The 26,784-nt window shown below is 37.2% G+C and overlaps 1 protein-coding gene across 4 annotated transcripts in view; it reads right to left on the reverse strand.

The window, feature by feature from the left end:
• Positions 1-26,784, reverse strand: part of LOC137653620 (inositol polyphosphate-4-phosphatase type I A) — a 186,100-nt gene that overhangs the window by 8,764 nt on the left and 150,552 nt on the right. For all 4 annotated transcript variants that reach the window (XM_068387179.1, XM_068387178.1, XM_068387180.1 and 1 more), the window contains 8 exons: positions 25,265-25,479; positions 19,382-19,548; positions 16,819-17,002; positions 16,480-16,672; positions 14,871-16,319; positions 12,173-12,297; positions 7,790-7,963; positions 821-956 (listed from right to left, as the gene is read on the reverse strand). In XM_068387179.1, coding sequence (XP_068243280.1) covers positions 821-956; positions 7,790-7,963; positions 12,173-12,297; positions 14,871-16,319; positions 16,480-16,672; positions 16,819-17,002; positions 19,382-19,548; positions 25,265-25,479 — 2,643 coding nt within the window. The remainder of the gene's footprint in view (positions 1-820; positions 957-7,789; positions 7,964-12,172; positions 12,298-14,870; positions 16,320-16,479; positions 16,673-16,818; positions 17,003-19,381; positions 19,549-25,264; positions 25,480-26,784) is intronic.

Below are 26,784 nucleotides of genomic sequence, written 5' to 3' on the forward strand. Positions count from 1 at the left end.
CCCTGATAATCACAGTGCGGATTCCAACACACTGATTGAGGTGGGTTAGTGAAGGAAAAAGATTAATTAAACATAAATTAATATACAGTACTACAGTATATTAATCATCTGAGACTCATCAAGTACATAAGTAACCAATCATAAACCAAAGTAAACTTTGTAATCACTTGATCCTTCAGATTGGGTTCCTAATGTATCCCCAATATCAAAGTTTTAAAACTTACAGTATACACCTATTATATTACTCAACAACTTTAACTTTCTCATTGATAATATAAATTTTATAGCTTAAACAAAATTTAAGTAAACTAATAAACAGTAAATTCTTATTAATACTATATCTCCTGCTGCTACCACAGTAGCCAATGCTTGATCATTTATAAGAATCTTTTTTTTTTTTTTTAGATAAAGGTTTGCAAAAACCAACTTGGCATGCCAGTAAGCACCTGTCAAAAATTCTTTCCAAACAATAATTCTACTCTATGAAATTGAACCTTCAAGACCTTCATCTGACTAATCTAATTCCCAGTGTTTGCATAAAAAAGGTACTCTGCAACTTTCAAGACAATAATTATACACACAATCTGAATTTTTTTTCATATCTCATATTTACAAAATGGAATTATTTAATTTTACAAATGATGATCAAAATATTAGGAAAAAATAGAGAAATGTAAAGGTGCTTACTCTGTAACTTACTACAAAATAGAATTTGATTACAAATGGCTAGAAACATGAAAATGGGGAAAATTTAAATCAAGCAAAACATGGACTAAATATTACACAGTAGTGTACATCTGTTGACACAATATATTCATACCTCTTCATTTATTCCAATATTAAAGAGAACAGGTGTCACGCAAAAACTGGGTGGGTCACTTGGCTGCTGTGAATTTTTAGTGGGCAACAAACTTAACAAATGTTCAGGTACAGGTAACACAACTCGCAGCCCTGATCTGAAAATGAAAAATGATATTTTAATTATAAAATAAATTTTTGAATATACTTACCCGGTGAATATATAATAGCTGCTACTCAGCGGCTCGACAGAAAACACACTCAAAAAACTCGCGAGCGATCGCTATGAAGGTTGCGGGTGTGCCCACCAGCGCCAACTATCGGCCAGATACCACTCTTGCATGTAAACAAACCCTTCAATTCTTCTCGTCCCGCTGCGTCTCTATTGGGGAGGAAGGGAGGGCCTTTAATTTATATATTCACCGGGCAAGTATATTCAAAAATTTATTTTATAATTAAAATATCATTTTTAAATATTTAACTTAGCCGGTGAATATATAATAGCTGATTCACACCCAAGGCGGTGGGTAGAGACCAGAGTTAATTAAGTTTACAGCGTATAAGCTAAGAGTTTTTTTGACAGTTATCAATATAACAAAACCAAAATATATAGGTACCTGGTAAGGAAGTTGACTTAGACGATTACTCTGCCTTGTAAGTCTGTCTTCCTCACGGAGCCCAGCGATCCTCTTAGGATGCTGAAAGACTCCCAGGAGCTGAAGTATCAAGGGCTGCAACCCATACAACAGGACCTCATCAAACCCCTAATCTGGGCGCTCTCAAGAAATGACTTTGACCACCCGCCAAATCAACCAGGATGCGAAAGGCTTCTTAGCCTTCCGTACAACCCATAAAACAATATTAAAAACATTTCAAGAGACAGATTAAAAAGGATATTGGAATTAGGGAAGTGTAGTGGTAGAACCCTCACCCACTACTGCACTCGCTGCTACGAATGGACCCAGTGTGTAGCAGTCCTCGTAAAGAGTCTGGACATCTTTCAAGCAAAATGACGCGAACACTGACTTGCTTCTCCAAAAGGTCGCGTCCATGATACTTTGCAGAGATCTATTTTGCTTGAAGGCCACGGAGGTTGCTATAGCTCTAATCTCGTGCGTCTTAACCTTAAGCAAAGATCGGTCTTCCTCACTCAAGTGGGAATGGGCTTCTCGTATTAAAAATCTGATAAAATATGACAAAGCATTCTTTGACATAGGTAAGGATGGTTTCTTAACCGAACACCATAACGCTTCAGATTTACCTCGTAAAGGCTTAGTACGAGCTAAATAGAACTTAAGAGCTCTAACGGGACATAACACTCTCTCCAGTTCGTTGCCTACGATCTCTGATAAGCAAGGAATATCAAAAGATTTAGGCCAAGGACGAGAAGGCAGTTCATTCTTGGCCAGGAAACCAAGTTGAAGAGAACAAGTGGCTTTTTCTGTGGAAAAACCGATGTTCTTGCTGAAGGCATGAAGTTCACTGACTCTTTTAGCCGAGGCCAAGCACACCAGGAAAAGAGTCTTAAGAGTGAGATCCTTCAGGGAGGCTGAATGTAAAGGCTTAAACCTGTCTGACATGAGGAACCTTAGGACCACGTCTAAGTTCCATCCAGGAGTAGCCAAACGACGTTCCTTAGAAGTTTCAAAAGACTTAAGGAGATCTTGTAGATCTTTATCGTTGGAAAGATCTAAGCCTCTATGCCGGAAGACCGAAGCCAACATGCTCCTGTAGCCCTTGATCGTGGAAGCTGAAAGGGAGCGAACCTTTCTCAGGTGTAAGAGAAAATCAGCGATTTGGGCTACAGAGGTACTGGACGAGGATACAGATACTGACTTGCACCAGTTTCGGAAGATTTCCAACTTCGATTGGTATACTCTAATGGTAGAAGCTCTCCTCGCTCTTGCAATCGCACTGGCTGCCTCCTTCGAAAAGCCTCTAGCTCTAGAGAGTCTTTCGATAGTCTGAAGGCAGTCAGACGAAGAGCGGGGAGGCCTTGGTGTACCTTCTTTACGTGGGGCTGACGTAACAGGTCTACTCTTAGAGGAAGACTTCTTGGAAAGTCTACCAGCCATCGAAGTACCTCGGTGAACCATTCTCTCGCGGGCCAGAGGGGAGCAACTAACGTCAACCTTGTCCCTTCGTGAGAGGCGAACTTCTGCAGTACCTTGTTGACAATCTTGAATGGTGGGAATGCATATAGGTCTAGATGAGACCAATCTAGAAGAAAAGCGTCTATATGTATTGCTGCTGGGTCTGGGACTGGAGAGCAATAGATTGGAAGCCTCTTGGTCATCGAGGTTGCAAAGAGATCTATGGTGGGTTGACCCCAAGTCGCCCAAAGCCTCTTGCACACGTCCTTGTGGAGGGTCCATTCTGTAGGAATTACCTGACCCTTCCGACTGAGGCAATCTGCTAAGACGTTCAAGTCGCCCTGGATAAACCTCGTTACCAGGGAGATGCCTCGATCTCTTGACCAAATGAGCAGGTCCCTTGCGATCTCGTACAGTGTCAGGGAGTGGGTGCCTCCTTGCTTGGAAATGTATGCCAAGGCTGTGGTATTGTCCGAGTTGATCTCCACCACTTTGTTTCGAAGGAGACTCTCGAAGTTCATCAAGGCCAGGTGGACTGCTAAAAGCTCCTTGCCGTTGATGTGCATGCTCCTCTGACTTGAGGTCCACAGACCTGAGCATTCCCGACCGTCCAGGGTCACACCCCAACCCAAATCCGATGCGTCTGAGAATAGAACGTGGTTTGGTTTCTGAACTGCTAGGGGAAGTCCCTCTCTTAGACTGATATTGTCGTTCCACCAATTCAGGCATGCCTTTACTGTTTCGGAGATCGGGATTGAGACCGCCTCTAGCGTCTTGTCCTTTTTCCAGTGAAAAGCTAGATGGAACTGGAGAGGTCGAAGGTGTAGCCTTCCTAGCGAGACAAACTGCTCCAGGGATGATAGAGTTCCTACTAGACTCATCCAATTCCTGACTGAGCAACGTTCTCTCTTCAACATCCGTTGGATTACGAGTAGGGCTTGATCTATTCGGGGGGCAGACGGAAAAGCCCGAAAAACTGGACTGCGAATCTCCATCCCTAAATACAGTATAGTTTGGGATGGAATCAGCTGGGACTTTTCCATGTTGACCAAAAGTCCCAATTCCTTGGTCAGATCCAATGTCCAATGAAGATCCTGCAGACAGCGATGACTGGACGAGGCTCTGAGAAGCCAGTCGTCCAAGTAAAGGGAGGCTCGGATTCCCGATAAATGGAGGAATTTTGCCACATTCCTCATAAGCCTCGTAAACACGAGAGGAGCAGGACTTAGGCCAAAGCACAGGGCCCGAAACTGGTACACCACATTGTCGAAAACAAACCTCAGAAAAGGTTGGGAATCTGAGTGAATGGGGATGTGGAAGTATGCGTCTCTTAGGTCGAGAGAGACCATCCAGTCTCCCTTTCTGACCGCTGCTAAGACTGATTTTGTGGTCTCCATGGTAAACTTTGTCTTTGTGACAAAGACGTTCAGAGCACTGACGTCTAGCACCAGTCTCCAACCTCCTGTCTTCTTCGGTACTAGGAAGAGGCGGTTGTAAAACCCCGGTGATTGAAGGTCCGAGACTTTCACCACCGCTCCCTTCTCTAGCAAAAGAGACACTTCTAGTTTCAGGGCTTGTCTCTTTGATTCCTCTCGGTAATTGGGAGAGAGATCGATGGGGGAAGTCGCTAGAGGAGGTTTGTGTACAAATGGAATTTTGTACCCCTCTCTGAGCAACCTCACAGACTGTTGGTCTGCGCCTCTCTTCTCCCAGGCTCGCCAGAAGTTCTTGAGTCTGGCACCTACTGCTGTCTGAGGCTGCGGGCAGTCAGACTCTGCCACGTGAGGACTTGGCTCCTTTCTTCTTTCCTCTCTTTCCCTCGGCACGAGTACTTCCCCTGCTGGGAGCTCTGCCACGAAAGGGCGGAATAAACCTGGACGCCGGAGTGTCTATCCTTGGTCTAGCAGAAAAGGAAGTCGAAGGAGTCCCTTTGCGAGCAGAGGACGCTACCAAGTCATGGGTGTCCTTCTGCACGAGTGACAAAGCTATGTCCTTAACCAAATGTTCAGGGAACAAAAACTTCGATAAGGGAGCAAAGAGTAGCTCAGATCTTTGACAGGGAGTAACTCCTGCCGACAGAAAAGAGCAAAGGGACTCTCGCTTCTTAAGGACTCCTGAAGTAAAAGAGGAGGAGAGCTCATTGGATCCATCGCGGATGGCTTTATCCATGCAGGACATAATGAGTAAGGAGACATCTCTATCAGCCGATGAGATTTTCCTACTTAAGGCTCCCAAACACCAGTCAAGGAAGTTGAAAACTTCAAAAGCTCTAAAAATGCCTTTCAGCAGATGGTCAAGGTCCGAGGATGACCAACTAATCTTCGAGCGTCTCATGGCTAGGCGGCGGGGAGAGTCTACAAGGCTTGAGAAGTCGCCCTGGGCAGAGGCAGGGACTCCCAAGCCGAGAACTTCTCCCGTGGCATACCAGACGCTCGATCTAGACGAGAGTTTAGATGGAGGGAAGGCAAAGGCCGTCTTCCCCAAACTCCTCTTGGTTTCCAACCAATCGCCTAAAAGCCGTAAAGCTCTCTTGGACGAGCGAGAGAGCACAAGTTTTGTAAAGGCTGGCATGTCAGCAGGTACGCCTAAAACAAACTCAGACGGCGGCGAACAAGGAGCAACAGAGACGAAGTGATCGGGAAACAACTCTTTAAAAATTAACATGACTTTCTTAAAGTCCATTGATGGCGGAACTATTCTGGGTTCATCAATATCTGAAGGATGATCCTCAGGCTGAGGGTCAGCAACGTCCTCATCCGAAGGTTCCTCGTCTGACAACTGTTGAGAAACAAGCAAAGGGGTTGGCAATGCTTGACACGCAGCGTCCACCCGCACTGGTGCATAAGTAGCGGACCAGGACGCAACGTCCTGTAACTGCTTGACAGTCTGTGAACTGTCAACAACAACAGGTGCGTGAGGACGCACAGCGTCCACCCGAGACTGCTTTGACCGCCTAGTCTGAGCAGTCAAAACAACTCTAGACTGCGGATGTTGACGCTCAGCGTCAAAACAAGTCAACTCCGATGGTTGGCGAACATCTTGAACGTCAACAGGAGCATCAGCAAGTTGCCTAACGTCCAAATGCGGCTGAAAATCCACACGAGACCGCATCGAGTGTGGTTCTAAACAAACTGATTGACGTGACTTGGCTACACCAACGTCAACAGGACGCACAAAGGAACGTTTGGGTGGCTGAAGGCCAGGATCTCGATGAGATAAACGGCTAGGCTCAACGGAAACCTTATCGGCATTGTAGTCTTCCATAAGGGAGGCAAGCTTAGACTGCATGTCCTGCAGTATAACCCATTTAGGGTCCACGGGAATGGGTGCGGTAACCGACGGGGTTAACGTCTGAGACGGCACAACCTTGCCTTGCTTAGGCGGCGAGCAGTCATCCGATGACTGCAACGGGTCCGAACTGTCCCAATGACTACATCCAGGACGTTGGACCTGTCCTGAAGGGACCGACTTCCGTTTAAGAGGCCTAGAAACCTTGCTCTACGGTTTCTTGCGTGAAAAGCCTTCGGAAGACGAGGAGAAAATAGGCTCTCTCGTCTTATGGTAGGGGCGATCTTGGTGAGATACACCTGATACCATAGAGGGAACGTCTGTTCGCTGATCAAGCCCTCTCGAACCCATAAGTCGTACGACATTACTTCTCCCCTGGGCTTGGGAGCTTGCAAGAGGTCCCGGACTAGGTGAACGACAGGCACGAACAGACGAACCCTCGGTCGCAACACTGTTCACAACACTTTGCGCACTAATCACTTTCCCACTTTCCGCCGTGGCACTATGACACTTAAGTTCCTTCACATCAGCCATGAGTTGATTACGATCAGTTGCTAACGCTTCAACTCTTTCCCCCAAGGCATGAATAGCACGTAACATGTCTTGCATAGATGGTTCCTGAGTGCTAGAAGGGGGGTTAGGAACAACCACTACAGGGGAAGGATTAGGTTCAGGGGCATGTGGAGAGGAAAAATCTACAGACCTAGATGAACTCCTCCTTACCCTATCTCTCTCTAGCCTACGTGCATATTTATCGTATTCGAGCCAATCGAATTCCGAAAGGCCCACGCATTCCTCACACCGATCTCCCAATTGACAGGTTTTACCCCGACAATTGGAACAAACAGTATGTGGGTCGACAGAAGCCTTTGGAAGACGCCTATTACAGTCCCTAGCATTACACTTCCGAAATCTAGGTACTTGTGAAGGGTCAGCCATTTTGAATTAGTCAAAGAAAATTCCAAAAAACAATCCAAGTCATCAACAAATAATCTGATTCAATAAAGAGTTCAAGAGTTTATGTTGAGGAAAAAAAACACCTGCACTGCGAAAGCTCAAACCAAAATGAAGTACTTCACCAAATATGTTGAGAAAACTCCAGGTTCTACAGCGAGTATTGATACGTCTTGTTGTCAACGTCGACAGAGAAGAATTGAAGGGTTTGTTTACATGCAAGAGTGGTATCTGGCCGATAGTTGGCGCTGGTGGGCACACCCGCAACCTTCATAGCGATCGCTCGCGAGTTTTTTGAGTGTGTTTTCTGTCGAGCCGCTGAGTAGCAGCTATTATATATTCACCGGCTAAGTTAAATATTTAAAATAATGACATTATAAACACACATCAGCAATGCTACTTCTGGAATACATCTGAATTTTACAAAACCTGTATTCCCAATACTAAAATGTACTGAAGCAAAAAAAGGACAAATATTATTTTATCAAGACATATATGTTGGAAATACTGTAATTATGATATCTTATTGTGTAATATAAATAAAGAACATAAACAGTACTATACAACAGTATATTACTTCAAAAATGTCATCACCGTACATTTACTGAATATCTACATAAAAAGTTTCAATACAAATTCATACAGAACTACATTACCTGTTTCCAGAAACACAAGGGGTAGGCAATTCATAAGTGGTTGGTGGAGGAGCTGCCCCATCACTCCGAGTACGACCTCCAACTTGAGGTCCATTTGATGACACCATAACAAATTCAACAGCACCAAGATCTTCCACTGCTACAACCATGTCACCAAGCATACCAGCATCATTACTGAAACATAAACATGCATTTTTATCAACATAGGTTAAATAAACTTAAAAAAAAACTGTTCAAGGTGTGATCCAATTGGCCTTCTGAATGAGAGCAACATTTAATTTACCAACTGTTATTTCTAAATCACTAGCGCTTGACTGAAAATTAATAAGACTTTCAATAAAAGAATCTATTTCTATACTTATCCGATGTTCATACTGCTTCTTCTCCTGAAGCTCAGTTAAATAATTATCCTTTACACATAAAATTTTCATAAATTCTTAAATTTTCACATTTTCTTTCACTTCAAATAAACACATGCCCTTAGTAAAGGAAGTAACATGCTAGCAGTAAGTGGTAACTGACATACTAGTGTCTCTATGTCTCTTCAGTTTTGAAGTCAAAATTATCCCTATCTTCTTGATACCACAAGAGGATAAATAGATTAATTATTATTTGAAGTTAAAACCTTCAACCTAATCATATACACCATTTACTACCACTAATGTCAAAAGATCTAAAAGAATAATTCTTATACAATCTGCCATTTCCATGCCAGTGGGCTACAAGGCAGAGATCAGATCATAATTCAGAACTTGATTATGAAGTTGATCTGTCTTGCGGGATAGAAGGCATTACTGTAACACTAAATGAGAACTTGAATTAACAGTCTTTCTCTGTACTTGGGATAACAATTGATAGATCTTCTCAAAACAGACTACAAAAATTGAGATGCACATGTTGTCTTTCATTCGTGGCAACTCAGAATAACAATCAACATCATAGCTAACTTAAAATAACTTTATACTTTTCAGAAAGAAGCTGTCTTAAAATACTATAAGGAGATACCACATTTCATTTTACACTATGATCTAATGTTTAATTCCTTAATAAACTGTGTTTGATTGTTTATTTACCTTCTACAGGAACTGATGTGCATTTGTTTAAAAGAGACTAATTTCAGCAACTGAGGTACTAATCCCTACATTTACCTCACGAGAAAAATCCTGTGATGAGCTAGTGGCTGAACTTGTAAGCAAACAACACACACAGCCATTTCAACCTGATGCAACTGAACAGTATTAGAAAATGTTAAACAGATTTCAAGACTACAAAAGCAAAACATTTTGATCTGATGAAATCATACAATTTACCATGCCATCTACACAGTAATATGAGGATATTATTGGGTGTTCGTTTCAGCAAGAGAAGTGATACAGTATGCCCGTACTTTACGCGAGTTTATACTTCACGATTTCCATTACATACAACACAGAAGACAGCCATACCTTTGAAATAAAAAATCAAATATTCATGATAAAAAATCTTGCAGCGTGATGATTTCAAATATCCTGTGCTCCTTTGCACTGGGCTTGCTTTGCGCAACTTTCCTCTCTCTTCACCAAGCTTTTCCAAGCTCTCACTGTACACTGTAGATCCATTTACTGTAGTAATACAATGATTATGTTCTTGGAAAGGTCGTGTTAACGGAAATCGTGTTAACGGTACATAATTTCTCCATAAAAAATAATGGCAAAAGGGAGTGTTATGTTCCTGGCCATTGGAAAAGTCTGTCTATTTTGGGATTTTGTAACTATGAAACTTAAACAAATGCATTATTGATATATTTGAAGTCAAAGTAGCAATAAAAACATAAATTCTTACTCTACTTGTATTAATCTCTCTCTCTCTCTCTCTCTCTCTCTCTCTCTCTCTCTCTCTCTCTCTCTCTCTCTCTCTCTCTCTTATTTTTCCTTTTAATATTAAGATTATTTATTTACAATGAATTTTATATCATTAAGTATATTTTTAAAATACACACTAAACAAAATTATTGTATGTACGAACGCACAATGCTATGACGTGTGCATATCAAACACATTAGCAATTTATTTTTCTTTCATATCGGTAGTGAAATAAATGATTGTAACATTTTTAATTTTAGTCTAATGATTATTTATTTAAAATTAATATTATACCAATAAGTACATAGTTAAGTTAAAAATCACAATGAACTGTACTGCGTGGTATGTACGAACGCATAATGCTACAACATATGCATATCATACGCATGAGCGATTTTTTTTTCTTTCATTTCGGTAATGAAATAAAAGATCATAACGTATTTTTCCCTTTAGTCTAATAATTATTTATTTACAATTAATTTTACATCAATAAGTACATATTCAAGTTAAAAAAACAAAGCTACTGCACATCCCAAACACATTAGTGATTTATTTTTCTTTCATTTTGATAAATAATAAGAGATCGTAACATATTTTTCCTTTAAATTTCATGCTTATTTATTTACAATTAATTTCATATGGTTTTCATACATTTTGTTTAAAGCGCTTATTATTAGTTATTATGTGAGTACAATCTCTCTCTCTCTCTCTCTCTCTCTTTCTGAGGTGCATTATTAGACACACAGAACAGATTTAATAGAAATCTTTGTTTCTTTAGAATGTGTCAGATAAAAACTACACAAAATATAAACTTTTACTTTGCTTAAATCTATGTTCGATTGTAGGTAGGGACTAGACAACCTTCGATTTCCTCATCTGATCTGTAGCTTTAACCGACAACATAACATATATGAATTGAAAATCTAAAATAAACCTGGTTTTCAATGTTATCTGAACTTTGTTTAATAAATTTTGTACTTTCTATTAACAATTAGCTATTACAGATGTTTTTATTTTGGTTTTGTTGTCAGCTGTTTTCAAGGTCCCGCTGGTATTACAATTATACTTACATATAGTTAACAGAGTATTGTTGATATGATTTTGCTCCCTATCACGCAAGCCTTGAAAAAATGAACAAAGTTCACCAAACTCTCGACCAGTTTCTTATTAAAATATGTATGGAACAATAACAGCAGACGAATCAGCTGACGATTTATAGAATTCTACATACACGATGTAAACAAAGATATTGAAAATAAATGTTGGTAAATGTAACAATTAAGTTTATCTTATACTATCGGAATATAAATTTCATAACTTAATTAGTTATTCAACCTTACAAAATCTTTCTATTTTATACTATTTTAGAGCAAACCACATTCACAAATAAAGAGCCGGGATGTACTGTAAACATGCCAAATTGTAAACATTTACATTTACAAGTATGGGGACTACATTAAAAACTATAAAAATTCTTTGTTTTTAAGCTTTAATAGATTACAGTACTATTAACCTCTCTCTCTCTTGCTCTCGCTCTTACTCTTAGGTGGGAAATTCAACTCCCGTAACATCGGATATTTTGTGTTAACAGAATATATCTCAATAAATTTGAACCCATGTAACTTTAAAATCATGTTAACAAATACTATACAGTATTTGAAATAAACTAGAGTTTGATTAAACTAGTGTTTCACTTAACTTTATTCAAAAATAATGCATATAATATTCCCATTTTAGTATTGTATTTATAAATAAGGCCATAGTGAATTATAGTTTTCCATTGTTTACGTTTATGCTTTCCAAATCAGCTGATTAAGGCATGCTACCGAAGGATATTTCACATTTTCTAAAAAAATCAATTAGCACTTTATCTTTCATTTACCAATTAGCATACTAATTCTAATGCTTCTCTCATATTTGATTTACTGTTGAGTTGAATCGCAGAATCTAGCAAAAAAATACCGTTAGAAAAAGTCTTAATGCTGTATTTTTGAGAAACACTTTTGAGATCAATCACACTGGTGTTACAAAACAGAAGGTCAGCAGCAAATATTATTTGCGGTTTAGAGATGTTCCAAGTCACGTTATTAAGTGGCATGAATCTCAAATTCATATCTTTAAAAAACGGCATTGGCCAGCCGCGCCCCCCTTTAAAAAAAGAAAAAAAAAAAAAAAAAACACCATTGACAATTTGGTACTCGTCAACCTTGTTCAATGACGACTAAACAAATGAAGATAACACAATATACGCAGCAATTTATTTTCAATAGACACCATTATTCTCACTGTTTACTAGAAGTACTACTATATACAGTATTAGAAGGAAATAAGAAGAGTAATTTTTTAAAATTTCTAATGGATAACGACATAACCAAGCTTCAGGAGATGAAAGCAATACTGTAGTATGAACATCAGAAGAGGTTAATATAAACAATTGGATATTTTAACAATACCACTGTATCTAAATTTTTAGCTTTCAAAGATATAGAAATCTTTTAGATACAAAATAATGCCTCCATAACAAATCAATAGCTTTTCTTACCCATGACATGACACAAGGCACTCAAATTCCGCCAGAGGTCCCAAATGAGCCAATACTGTCAAAAACAATGGGTCGGCTTTCCTGCACCAAAGACGTGTCATCAGGCTGCTTACCAAGGACGTCAGCTAAAATTAGTTGGAAAAAGGGGTTATTTTATAATGATACAGTACAGTGCAAATTTCACAGAGGTCAAAGAAATTTTTATCATCATGTTATAGTGTTCAAAAAGTCTCTCTGCTATTAGAAGGGACCTTTTTGAATGATAAGGGTTGTGGTGGCTTGTCAGTAATGTCTTTACTTGGTGATCGCCAGACTAGGGTTCGAGTCCTGCTCAAACTCGTTAGTTCCTTTGGCCACTGCAACCTCTCCATCCTTGTGAGCTAAGGATGGGAGGTTTGGGAGAGCCTATAAGTCTATCCGATGAGTCATCAGCAACCATTGCCTAGCCCTCCTTGGTTTTAGCTTGGGTGGAGAGGAGGCTTGGGTTCTGATCATATGAATATATGGTCAGTCTCTAGGGTACTATCCTGCTTGCTAGGGCAATGTCACTGTTCCTTGACTCTGCCATTCATGAGAAGCCTTTAAACCTTTATAACGACTTTTGCGTGGTGTGACAATGCTAAGAGACTAATGGGCCTAGAATGCTCACTATGGTTATCGTTAAAAAAAAAAAGTCCCTTCTTACCGAGGAGAGATATTTTGAACACCCTATACAAAGAAAATTCCATGAGAATAAAATTCTTGTAGATTATAAAATGAAATTGGCAACTAGAGCCTGCTAATCCAAATGACCTATTGTTTACATGAATAATTTTCAAAAATATTTTTCTCCTAAACCCTGAGTGGTAACCAGAAATATAAATGGTTCTTATGATAAAAATTTCATAGTTTAAACAAATATTCGACCTGATTCAAATATATTCTTTAAGCTTTAAGCATTCTGGAATTTTCAGACTTCCAAAGTTGACAATCAGCTTTTCTCTACCTTAAATTTTATTTGGGACTTAAAAATTTAAATAATATAAAACAGTCCCTTAACCTACGATTAAAATCCCCTTACAGAAAGTGACAAGTTTTAACTTAATCTCTGGCTACAGAAACTGTAATCATACTGATTATGGCAAGACACAAAAAAAGCATAAAAATACCTTCAGTAAAAATCAGTTATTTTCCCATATACTGTACCTTTACATTAAAATAATGTGATACACTCTCGGGTATATACTGTACAGTAAAGTGAGAATTATTTGATGAGAAAATTTCTCTTATAAACAAGCAAATATTTTTTTGCCCAAAAAAGAATTCTTCAAGTTAGAGCTAAGTATAACACTATATCAATCTCCCTAATGTTTACACTTCTATATCATTTCAAGGGCAATATAAATTCAAACACATGATGGAATAGATGTGAGGAAACAGTATTCAGTGAAAACAGAATTACAAGATTTGAATAGAACTTGAACCACTGCCTTCTGGAGAAATGCATACTAGCACCATCTGCAACTGTGACATCAACCCCTAAATATAAAAAAAATAGCAAAGCAAGTAATATTACTTACTGAACTGCTGGTACATAAAGATCATGGGTACAACAACTGGTACATAGAAATCAAAATAAAATTCACTGATTCCTATGTAATGCTAGATACTTTTCAACCTAATATATAGTGTGTAAGTTCTAAGACTCAAATTTTTCTTATCTAATGGAAACTGCTAAGAAATACAGTAGACAAAATGTACCAAAAGATATAAAACACCTGTAGAAGAAAATAGTATAACCAATACAAAATATACATTAAGGATAAAATATTATAAAATAAAATAAATATATCAGTTAAATAAGCAAAGTAACAAAACATACCAACATAAATAATTTATGCAATGAAATAAATTTTTTATCCAATAGAAAAAAAATTCCTAAAGTATTAAAATGACCCAAATATAGAAAGCGTACTCAACAGATAAGATGTGACAGTTAGATAAAATGTGATTAACAGACACTTCTTTCACTAAGGATACTGGATAAACTTTAACCACTGTGTATACATATAGTACATTTTATAAAATATATATATTATGCTCATTGACAACATTTTGTATACAGCACTTGGCACAACTGATACTTAAGATAAATTTAGCCAATCAAGTACGCATCTTGGTAAGTTTTATTCATTAGGAAAATTTTATAGAATGTAATTTTTTGTTTTCATTTCCAAAAGTTCATCTACTAGGATCATTTTGTTCACTGGGTGCAGCTTGTACATTAGGTTCATTTTGTCTACAGGGTATATTTTATCTATTGGGCATATTTTCCTCAATGGGTAAAATTCTGAAGGGTACATTTGTTCACTGTTTCTCAGCTGGGACGAGAAAGCTGACATCCGTATCCTATCAGTTGTAATATTACATAATTCTAATTCTTGAATCTTCCTTCTTAACAAATAATAATGAAGTCCAGCATTCACCAATATTTTTAAAGAAGTCCTACCAAACGTTAAATAAAAATATAAAAAAAATTATTTACTGTCAGATATATCTTACAACCTTTCTAAATTTAGAATCTTGTAATCCTAAACTTACAACTGACTAACCAATGTCATATGGACTATGGGGATAATGACATGAAGCAGTTAATAAATCTTGAATTAACAGTGATCAATAAAACATGCTTTTTCTGAATACCCAAAGAAAAACTTACTGCCTGTGAGAAACAAATATCTCTTCTGTATTTAATCATGTGAGATTGCTGGGCAGCTTCTGGAGTTTGCTGTAAACGAAACACGCTGTGGACTAGTCTGGCAGTGCGCATAAGGCCATCCATTGCTTGACGTAACTTCTTCATACTTGGCCGAACTTCACCCACCCAGTCAACGTGATCACTATCACTTATCACTACTTCAGCAGTAGCAACTTCATTTGCCTTTTTTACCTGATCTTTTTCTGCAGTTTCAGTATCACTCTTTTCTTTACATTCACTCTCCGTTCTCTCTTCTTTCTCACAAATATTATCACACACATTTTTTATGTTATTTCCATCAGAAAGCAGCTCCTTTTTATTAGAATCTTCCTTTATTTCACATTGAGACTCGCTTACTTCAAGATTATTTTTATCAGAGTTCACTTCATTCTCTCCATGAGTACCTAAATCTTCTATACTTTGCTCCATTATAGACTCTAATTTACCTGACTTCACAATGCTCGTATCACAGTTATAACGAGAATCAACGTTCTGAATGACCTCGTCTTTTTGCCTCAAATCTGTCCTGTCTAAGGGCAAAAGGTCCTCCTTTTTTTCATCATCAACAGAAAGACCTCCTTCACTTAAACAGTCTGTTTTCTCAACCTCATTGTTACCACGTTCCAAGCCAATACCACTGTCTTCCTCACAAGGAGATACATCTGGTGTTGCAGTACAAGAAGACACCTGACTTTCATTTGTTCTTGCTGCTCCTATGCCTGAGGAAGCAGAACGACCAGATACATGACTAGAGTCTGAACCAACTGATGATGAAATGGAAGTTTGATTCTGAGATACCACATTAATATTCTGAGCCTCACTTATGGATATCTTTCTGATGGGACTCGACCTTTCACTCTCCTTAATTGCACTACTGCCTTCTTTTTCTTTCAATCCATTCGTCACACTCTTTGTAGTTCTGTGGTCATCAGTCATTTCACTTTTGTCATCAACTACTTTATCGACATCACTCTTTGAGTTTACCTTCTCTAGCCTACTACAAAAACTTTTTACTTTACTAGTAAGACACATAACACTAGCCTGAACATTGAGCTGTATTAAGTCCCATGGCTCAGGTTCATCAGTTGGCCTGTATATACTATTTTCTGGTCCATCCATCACATCAATTTCTTTGGCTTTTGTAATTATAATAGCACCATTGTTCACTGAGTCTCTTAGTTGCTCATTCAAAGTCTTATTGCCTAATGGCACAGTTGGGATTTCAGGGGTCATGAGCTCCATATCTAAGGCTGTCTCTGGACTTAAATAGCCTGCAATATTGTACGTAGAGTAACAACGTGTTGCAAGAGTAAGGATTCTGGAAGGATTCTGTGGCACTCGTATTTGATCAAGGAACTCGAACGCCTCTTCCACTAGAGAGGGCTCTATAATGTTAAGTAAGGCTCGGGTCTGTAATTGGAAAAAATATATAAAAGCATATAGTGTACTGTTTTATAAATAATGCAATTTAATGCACCAACTTCTCATATTCAACTGGCATTAACTTGTTCATAAAAGGCATTTATTCTTTAATCACTAGAGTAATTGGTTATATTAGTGCACTACTTACTTTTTCTTGCAACTGTGGAAGAAGACTAGTGAGTGTTGCTGTGTCTTGTTGGCGGAAGGCCAACAACATTGACCGTAATAAGCTAGTTACTTCTTGCCGCAATCTCTTTATGCCTTCTACTGCAGTCCAACTCACCCAGGCCTTATCACTTCCTCCAGGTGTGCGACGGGAACTCTTTGCCTTTTGAAGCATACTGAAATGAGAAAACCAAGTTTAATTTACACTCTTTTATCATAAGAACATGGACAAAATTATCATACAAAGCTATGACAACTTTAAATTTCAAGTTTAAGTTCTAAATTTCTGAAATCCAAGAATGTTCTGAAAACTGTGACTTACTTGACTAGTCCTCCATTTTTATAGCCATGAGGGTAGGCGCTAAATACACCAACAGTAATAATATCATAAAACCCAGATCGTCTTAAAGATTCATTCTGTGACCACAATCTCTGTAGGTGAAGATTTGTTGGTGCCATTTCAAGGGATATTTCTCCTTTACTACTACTCTTTTTGAAACTAGAACCTGTAAATAACATGAAGTATTGTTAATACAAATAAAAATTTATGAATATTCTGATTGCTTAAGAGTGAAAAGCAATTAAATTAAATTATTCTGAATGAGACATTTATATTACTAAAAGCTACATAAGTTATTGGTTGACACATACACTTGAAATATTTGTTAATTACAGACTTTACCCCACTACAAATTTATTCTTACCTGCAAGTACATCATCCAATGCTGTACTCTAGAACATTTCTAAATGACCAGTTTTGACTTAAGTACATCATCCAATGCTGTACTCTAGAACATTTCTAAATGACCAGTTTTGATTTAAGTACATCATCCAATGCTGTACTCTAGAACATTTCTAAATGACCAGTTTTGACTTATTTTCCACAAATTACATCACAAATATAAATAATGATCCAGGGCTAGATATCAACATATCTAAAAATTATCACAGTAACTCCAATATGAAAAACAAAGGAACAACAAAGTAATATAGAAATAAATGGTTTGGATAAGAGAGAAGCCCACTTTTGAGGAGGTGCTATGTGGACTCCCCATACTTTTCCAGTAAAATGCTAGATCAGGGTATCCAATATGACATATAATACCAAAGAAATATTTTCTCCCCTGCTTTAGGGCCAGTGTTTTAATATGCAAAGCATGGATTCAGTATGTATAAGAGAGACCCTCAAGTGCAGGTGCTATTGAACTTGACACAGCACTTCCAATATTGAAATCATCTGACTATCAATAACAGGTCATCATCGAGAATCATCACTATTACTGGAGACAATTCTACGTGTGCACAAACTTGCACTAAGCCATCATCTTTCATACTGAAAGTTTATTATTAAAATGAGGTAATTTACAAGCCCAATGAGTAAAGCTTTATTCTTACAGAACTGGCCCATACTCAAATTTTAATTTAATGATTTTATATATACTGGCACCTTTTATTTGCAATACTACCTTCTCCTTGAGTTTAAAAATTCTTTACCACTATACAGTGCTTGTTAACTATAAGAAGGCATTGATTGATCATCAGAGTATGATAGCTGTATGCACATTTTTCATGCATTTATATATTATCTAGTTTATGTCTCGGTGCCAATCTTTTGTACATGTTGTCTCAATATCTTTTACTTTTGAAACTAAAATACATTTAACCTACATAATTGGACTACAGTATAGAGAAATAATATTTTTCAAGCACAATAATAGCTTAACTGCATGTGTGACATTGTTTGGTAAGTTTCTTTACAGTATAGCAATCCTATGCATCACAGAATGACATATTTCTATGATGCAATTACTATTACATATACCTAGACACTAATTCGTTTAAAGCCATTTGGGCATTTTATTTTATAGTAGCTCAAGTCTCTCTCCTACATTACAATTCAGGAAAATATATGAGTACTGTACAGTACTATAATGGGTTTGGGATGAAATGGTAAAAGTCTCAATATAACAAAATTAGATTTTAAGATATCCCATCACCTACATAGGGAGGTCCTGCCACTAAGTACCATCAATTTTGCATCCGTATATCCAGAATACATGGACAAATGAGGTTGTAACATAGCTGGCACCCAAAGTTTATAGGGAGGTGAGCTACCGATAGTTTACAAAATTTATGCAATTCACAAAATACGAAAAAAAGGAAGCATGCATACTGCTGCCATGCAGTTATCAGATAATTTTCATTATATTGCTATTAAGAAATTGTGTCTAGGATATAGACTGAAACGAGCTAGGCAAATATATGGGTAACAATTTTGTAGGAAATAAAGTTTTCTGTTTTAATAACTTATTTTTTGCTATACAGTGCAGTACTGTATAGTATATGTAAAATTAGCCAATGACACAATATGGAACATTTTGGGTTTTTGTTAAATATATTGCATCCTATATACTGTATGACAATTGCCATTTATGTGAATATCCTATGTGGATTACCATACCACAGGCAGAGTTTTGAATTTATTGGCAATCATCATTTGCAGGAAAATTCTAAACCTAAAAATTTACTTTTTTAATTGTTTTTAAATCTCTTGGTAATAATAGCCCTTAACATTTTTTTCTGACTAAATAATAATTCATTAATGCCACCAGTAAAATATAGTTTTAACTTACTGTATTCAGTTACCAACATTTTAGGTAGCAACAATTTTTCTATAAAGATCTGATGTACTTTTCCTAAAGGCAACTCTATGATATCCAAAAAAAATATTTATCTTGATACATAAAAAAATTAGAAGCCATTCAGAGTCTGGAATATCCATTCCTTTTTAACAGAAGTAATGGACATATTTGGTAAATTTTCAGTGAAATATTAAGCACCATTTATACCCGTTCAAAAATTTCTTAATGACTTAGGTACAATACCTGAATGGGACGCCACATCTAATGTGTCCAGAGCCATACTATAAATATTAATGAGAGTAACATGTTGATTGAGCAGAGCCATCTGTCTGGTATGCCACTGGTCTGACAGGTCACCCAAAGATGACAACTCTTCTTGCCATCTTCTCTCTTCGGTTATCCACAAACGCCTGGAAAAAAGACATCTTATTTACTTATATTAGCAAAGTAAATAAAAAACATACCACATCTGAAAAAAAACTCTCTTGATATGGCAATACTTAGCCCAAACTTACAGTACAGACTTCTTGAGAGAAATTGTCACTCATTGTAGATCTGTAGATGATTTCTAATCACAGACTTTGAGATAAGATTCCTAGTCTTATTACTCCATGTTCATCTGTAAGGAATGTCATTTAGAGTAATAATACTATCAGGTAGGTATAAGAAACAGTTAATGTTGCTGAAGTTTTCTGCTCAGGGAGTTCATTCACAATTCGAGAGAGAGAGAGAGAGAGAGAGAGAGAGAGAGAGAGAGAGAGAGAGAGAGAGAGAGAGAGAGAGAGAGAGAGAGAGAGAGAGAGAGAGTGTGTGTGTGTGTGTGTGTGTGTGTGTGTGTGTGTGTGTGTGTGTGTGTGTGTGTGTGTGTGTGTGTGTGTGTTACAAGGATTCTGGATGTCTCCAAGACTTTTTAGTTCATCCATCATGGAGACTACATTTGCTCTTTGGTAGAGCCATTTAGTTTAAACATTTAGAGAGTTCTTATGACCTTGTCTAACTTATTCTTGAACTCGTTTACTGTGTTACTGTTTACTACATCTGCTGGAAGTCTATTCCAAGTATTTTCTATTTTGTAGGTAAAGAAATTGCCATACTGAGTTGTGTTGTATCTTTTCAATTCCAATTTTTATCCATTAACTCTGGACTGATTTGTGCTAAGCATGAATAGATTGTTGTAATCTACATTTGTTATTCCGTTAAGAATTTTGAATGCCTCTGTTAAATGTCCCCTTAGTAGTCCAGTTTGTAGATCAAATAAGTTCAAACTTTCCATCCTCTGTCAATATCCAAATTGCCTTAGTATTGGAACTAGTTTGGTGGACCTAGCTTGTACTGCTTCCAGTCTATCTAAGGCCCTCTGGATAATTGGAGCCCAGAATTGGATTCTGTATTCTAGATGGAGTCTTACTAGTGATGTGTACAGCTGTAGTACAGTATCTTTGTTTATGTATTTGAATTGTCTCTTTATGTTATGTAACCTATTAGTTTTTGTGCTTTCTTTTCAGCTTTTATGCTCTGTTTGGTGAACTCCAAATCCTTGCTGATAATAATACCAAGATCTTCCTCCTGGTCCACACTTTCTATTTCCTTACCTAGCAGTAAGTAATCTGATTGTGGGTTACTATAACCTATGTAGATGACTTTACATATCCCACAGTTGAAAGGCATTTGCCATTTTCTGGACCATTCTCCTAGCTTCATTAGATCCTCTCTTAAGGCTTCTACCTACATCTTCTGAGTTCGCAGCATTTATGCCTAATTTAGTATCGTCGGTAAATTTTGCTATTCTAATAGTTAATCCCAAATCTATGTCGTTAATGTAGAATATAAATAGCAATAGGCCAAGGTCGGATCCTTGAGGTACTCGGTTTGTAACAGCTGCCCACTTTGTAGCTACTCCATTGATTACAACTCGGTTTTCTGTTTGTTAGCCAATCTTCGATCCATTCAGCTAGCTCATCAATGATGCCTAGTGCTCTAATTTGGACCATTAATTTTTTATGAGGAATTTAGCCATGCCAAAAGCCTTTTGAAAGTCTAAGTATATGATGTCTATTGCCCTGATTTTGTCATAAATGCTAAACATGTTGTGGAAAAATTCCAAAAGAATTGTTACACATGATCTCTTTTGTCTAGAACCATGTTGGCTGTCTATCAGAAGAATAGTAGAATCTACTATAATCGTAGAATCTACTATAATCGAGAGAGAGAGAGAGAGAGAGAGAGAGAGAGAGAGAGAGAGAGAGAGAGAGAGAGAGTGTTTTGATGACAATACCTTACGAATATAACAAATATAAAAAACTGATCAATTTAACGTTTTATATTCACTAGAAGGTTCAACCAATTTAATACACTATATTATGGCAGTATTAACCCATGTGACTGATATTTGTTTTATTCTGTTAACTTATAGAATTTTATTGAAATAAACCATTAAAATGGATACAAATGGAAATCCTAGGTTTTCCTTTCAATAATTTCACTGTTACGTTTACTTTACTTTGATTTTGAAGCTTTTTATAGAAAGTTTGCATCAAATTCTTGAAAATATGTTGGGAGCATACAGCAGCTTTAGAGCTATGTATAAAATTACATAAAATATTCATGAATAAAAAACATGCTTTACATGAAGCTGAATTATTATAAACTTATAGTTATGAGTGTCTATAATAATGGCAAATTGCCTATAAAATGTTAATGGATGATGTACCATGGAAATGATCTACCTTGAACTTATGAAACAAATGCTAATTTTCTATTATCAAATGTAAAGGATACATGTTTCAGTGCTACTCTGTCTAACCAATACCAATCATACCTATCATATCAAGCTAATCATCTAAAGTTGAAAAACCAAACCTTTTAAATACTGTAAAATGTCCAAATTAAAAAAATAAACCTAACTACTGGAGATCTTTCAATACTAAAAACCATAAATACACTCGCTATAATACCTAACCCAATAATCTAATCCCAGATGCTCAAGTACAAAATTAAGCATTGATCTATTTCCCTTGATGGCTGAAATTGAATTTCTTTTCATAGAAAAGGAAACAAACATTTAAAAATATCATCTTAGCTAGTTCTAGTCATTAATTCATTCTTAGATTGGTACCACTCAAAATAAAATTCCAGTGCCTTTGATACAGAATAATGAAAGACTGTCTTTTAGAACCTATAAAAGAAAATGTACAGGACTGCAAAACCCTTAGTACAAGAGATTATGATGGATAGTCTCAATGTTGTTAGATGTAGCACAGATGGGTTTGGATGAATCACCTTTGAAATTGTTTGTTTGAGTAGATTGATTTTGTACGACAACCTTATTGAACATTCCAACAACAGAGGCTACAGATCTTTGCAACATTTCCTTTACGGTCAGAACAGCTTCAAGAGTCATCCTGCTAAAGGCAGAGATCTGAACTTATTTCACACCTGGTGAATCATGGTAAACGATGGGAATGTGTAAAAATCTAGACTTGACCAGTCTTGTAACAGGGCACCTACCTTCCGTCCTAAAGGATCCATACAAGATGAACAAAACACTTCTATCTTTGTTACTGGCTTTCAAGTTTCAATATAACTGGTATGGGAACTACTGCATTTGTTAAGTTTCATTTTAACATTAAAAGGACTATAGTCAATTTTTTGTAGCGAGGCAGATTTGCACCAACTAACAGCAGTGCCCTTTTAGCTCGGAAAAGTTTCCTGATCACTAATTAGTTGGACAAGATAATTCTAACCAATCAGCGATCAGGAAACTTTTCCGAGCTATAAGGGCACCGCTGCGAGTCGGTGCAAATGTGCCTCATTAAAAGAAATTGACTATGGTATTTACATTTACACAGCTAAAGGTTATCCATGAACCCATGATGAGCTAGTGGCCAAGCTTGGAAGTGATTGAAGTGCAATGCCACCCAAAACATGATACAACCGATCCATTTACCCGAAACTTTGTCAGCAACATTACGATAAGCCATATTATCCCCACATGAAAGAGCATTACCTATTGTAGTTATATATAAAATATACATACATATACCAAGGCATTTCTCCCAATTTTGGGGGTTAGCCGACATCAATCAAATGAAACAAAAAAGGGGACCTCTCCTCTCTACGTTCCTCCCAGCCTGACAAGGGACTCAACCGAGTTTGGCTGGTACTGCTAGGGTGCCACAGCCCACCCTACTCCATTATCCACCACAGATGAAGCTTCATAACGCTAAATCCCCTAATGCTGCTACCTCCGCGGTCAACCCAGGCACCGGAGGAAGCAGCAGAGCCTACCGGAACTGCGTCACAATTGCTCGCCATTCATTCCTATTTCTAGCACGTTCTCTTGCCTCTCTCACATCTATCCTCCTATCACCCAGAGCTTCCTTCACTCCATCCATCCACCCAAACCTTGGCCTTCCTCTTGTACTTCTCCCATCAACTCTTGCATTCATCACCTTCTTTAGCAGAGAGCCATTTTCCATTCTCTCAACATGGCCAAACCACCTCAACACATTCATATCCACTCTAGCTGCTAACATATTTCTTACACCCGTTCTCACCCTCACTACAGTACTTCGTTCCTAACCCTATCTACTCGAGATACACCAGCCATACTCCTTAGACACTTCATCTCAAACACATTTAATTTCTGTCTCTCCGTCACTTTCATTCCCCACAACTCCGATCCATACATCACAGTTGGTACAATCACTTTCTCATATAGAACTCTCTTTACATTCATGCCCAACCCTCTATTCTTTACAACTCCCTTCACTGCCCCAACAGTTTGCATCCTTCATTCACTCTCTGACGTACATCTGCTTCCACTCCACCATTTGCTGCAACAACAGACCCCAAGTACTTAAACTGATCCACCTCCTCAAGTAACTCTCCATTCAACATGACATTCAACCTCACACCACTTTCCCTTCTCGTACATCTCATAACCTTACTCTTCTTACCCACATTAACTCTCAACTTCCTTCTCTCACATACCCTTCCAAATTCTATCACTAATCAGCCAAGCTTCTCTTCTGAATCTGCAACCAGTACAGTATCATCCGCAAACAACAACTGATTTACCTCCCATTCATGGTCATTCTCGTTATACATATGTAAATAATGAAAAATCATATGAATAACTTAATTGGCAACACTAAGCCATGAAATACGAGATTGCTTAAGAGTGCTTAATCTAACAACTTGGTCTTCTGCCTTGGAATCTAGTTGTCTAAAAGAGCGACTAAGATTGGTGGAATGCAAGGATTTAGTAGTAGAAAGGTCTAAAGTAAATAAAGAATTTCAGGCTCTGTGAGAGGATTTTGTCTTTATAGAGCACAGTGAACATCAGAACCCCTACTGAATGGAACACCAATACCACTAGATCCCACTTAAAAAGTCAGGATAGGGTTAGCAACCAAACAAAAGATTAAAATTACCACCTTTAAGTGAAGACTCATTGGCCTTCTCAAATTTTACAAAAGGAAACAAATTGAAGCTCTTCATTATCAAACTTGGCTGGCTAGTACTGCATTAAAGAATGGTGCTGGCATGTCAGTATTGTCATGATACCTGCTATAAACAATTAGCGTAGTCTTCTCTGGATTTCCCCTGAACTAAAAGCAAGTTCCATTTACATTTGCACTTGAAAAATACTCTTCCACGAGAGGAACAGTGAGGCATTTGCACTCCCCCCAAAAGGTTATTTAAATAACATACTGTTCATGTGCAATAATAGCTAACAAATCCTGAGGAAGACATCTTAAAATACACTAAAACATATCACAATCTGGAGACTGGAAATAAAATGGAGTTTGTCCAACAGATGCGACAAAAAACCTGAAATAACATAAGAGCCCCAGGCGCATCGTTGCTTTGCTTCTTACCATTAACTGCTAGCATGTCTAACTACTTGCCTAGAAGCATGTCTATTGAAAGGAAAGATGGCAATTTTTAAAAATTCTATAGGTACTAAATGTCAAAGAACAGAAGAAGCAATACAAACATCAAGTGAGTATAAAAATAAATTCTATTAGCAGAATTCTTCATTAATAATAAGAATTTTTAATATTTAAAATGTACTACACTATGTAGTCTCTAAATTTCTTCAAGGTTACAAAGCAAACTTACAGTAACTGCTGTGGAAATGTAAAACAGTATCTGCTTTCAGCCATAACTTCTAAAACAGCAATGTCTCCCCCAAGGCCAGAATGAAATCTGAATGTTGCCATAGTTGGGTTATCATACAAAAGACTTAGGTGGCCTTGGGTAGGATGTCGTGTCTTGGTGTTAAGTCGGGGTGGCAGTGACTGTGTTCTTCGGTGACATGCAGTTGGTGGTGCAGCCTGATTGACAGAAAATAGATTATTAGATTAAAAAGACATGAAAATCAAAAGTAATTTTCATGTTGAATATGATTAGTTATTAAAAAAACAAGACAAGAAAGAAAATGCTTTCCTTTATTTAAGACAAACACTCTGCTACAATACATGAACACAAATATTGGACATTAATATTCAGGAAGACAAATTTTGCTTCATAAAAATTAACCATTGCCTTAGTGTTTTTGTTGTTGTTGCCCTTATGCCAGCATGAACTCTTGATTAAACAAGCAGCCTTGCTAAATTTCATACTTAAGTACTTAAGGGACAATCAACTTGAGAAAATAAGTACTTTTAATTCTAAAAGTGGGTATACTGTTCATATAAATTACAACTTCACTGTCCTCGATTCTTGAGTCAGTTCATCTTTCCCTATGCATTGAATATGATTTTATAATCAGTTGTAAGGAAATCAAGAGAGCTGTAATTACTGGTGCATTTTGGCTTGGCATTTTCCAATGATATCAATGCCTATTTAAGACGGAATATGAATAAGCTATCATTATCAAATGTTCCTCCCTTTATACTCATCTGTCCGCCTTTGATTGTCAATTTGACATGATACTTTGGCTTTGACAGGGACACTCCAACTGCAGTTTAGGAACTGTTAGTGTCAACTTCAAAGTTAAAAGGTTGTCATCCTCTTGTTTTGACCCAATTGCTCTTCAGTAATTTTAACTTTCAAGTTGACTATTTAGGCTATGTTAACTTCATGGATTTATGATAAAATTAAAAAATATTTTCTTTAAATTAAATTAATTTTACCCAGTGCAAATCTACTACTTTAAATTAATAGCCATCCTAAAAATCCACCGACCTATTACAGCTGTTTCTTAATACAAAAATTATAAATCAATTAACTATCGAAGACCTAAGGAATTATGTGGGTGTACACTAACTTACCTGAGCCAACTACTTTATTTCTTTTCAATAAGGTATGTATAGGCTATTTAAAGTAGAGTACAGTATATACTGTAATAAGGTTGAAGGGGAAAATCTTTTTATAAAGCATATTTTTGTTTAATAGAATATCAAGCCTTCAGACATCATTACAATAATGAGAGAATTCAACAAAAATACATTGTAATTGTATACATCTATTTTTGAGCATTTTGCTTTCACAGTTTTCTCTAATTCTGCCATTAACTCGACCAAAAACTGTCAGAAAATTAGGCTACAAACACTATCAAAACCTTAAAAAAACAAGACTTACAAAAAAATTTCAATAGGCCATTTGCCTCATTTCTAAAATAAATATTCAACATAAAC

The sequence above is a fragment of the Palaemon carinicauda genome, chromosome 14, assembly GCF_036898095.1.
Source record: "Palaemon carinicauda isolate YSFRI2023 chromosome 14, ASM3689809v2, whole genome shotgun sequence".
Classification (NCBI taxonomy): Eukaryota; Metazoa; Arthropoda; class Malacostraca; order Decapoda; family Palaemonidae; genus Palaemon; species Palaemon carinicauda.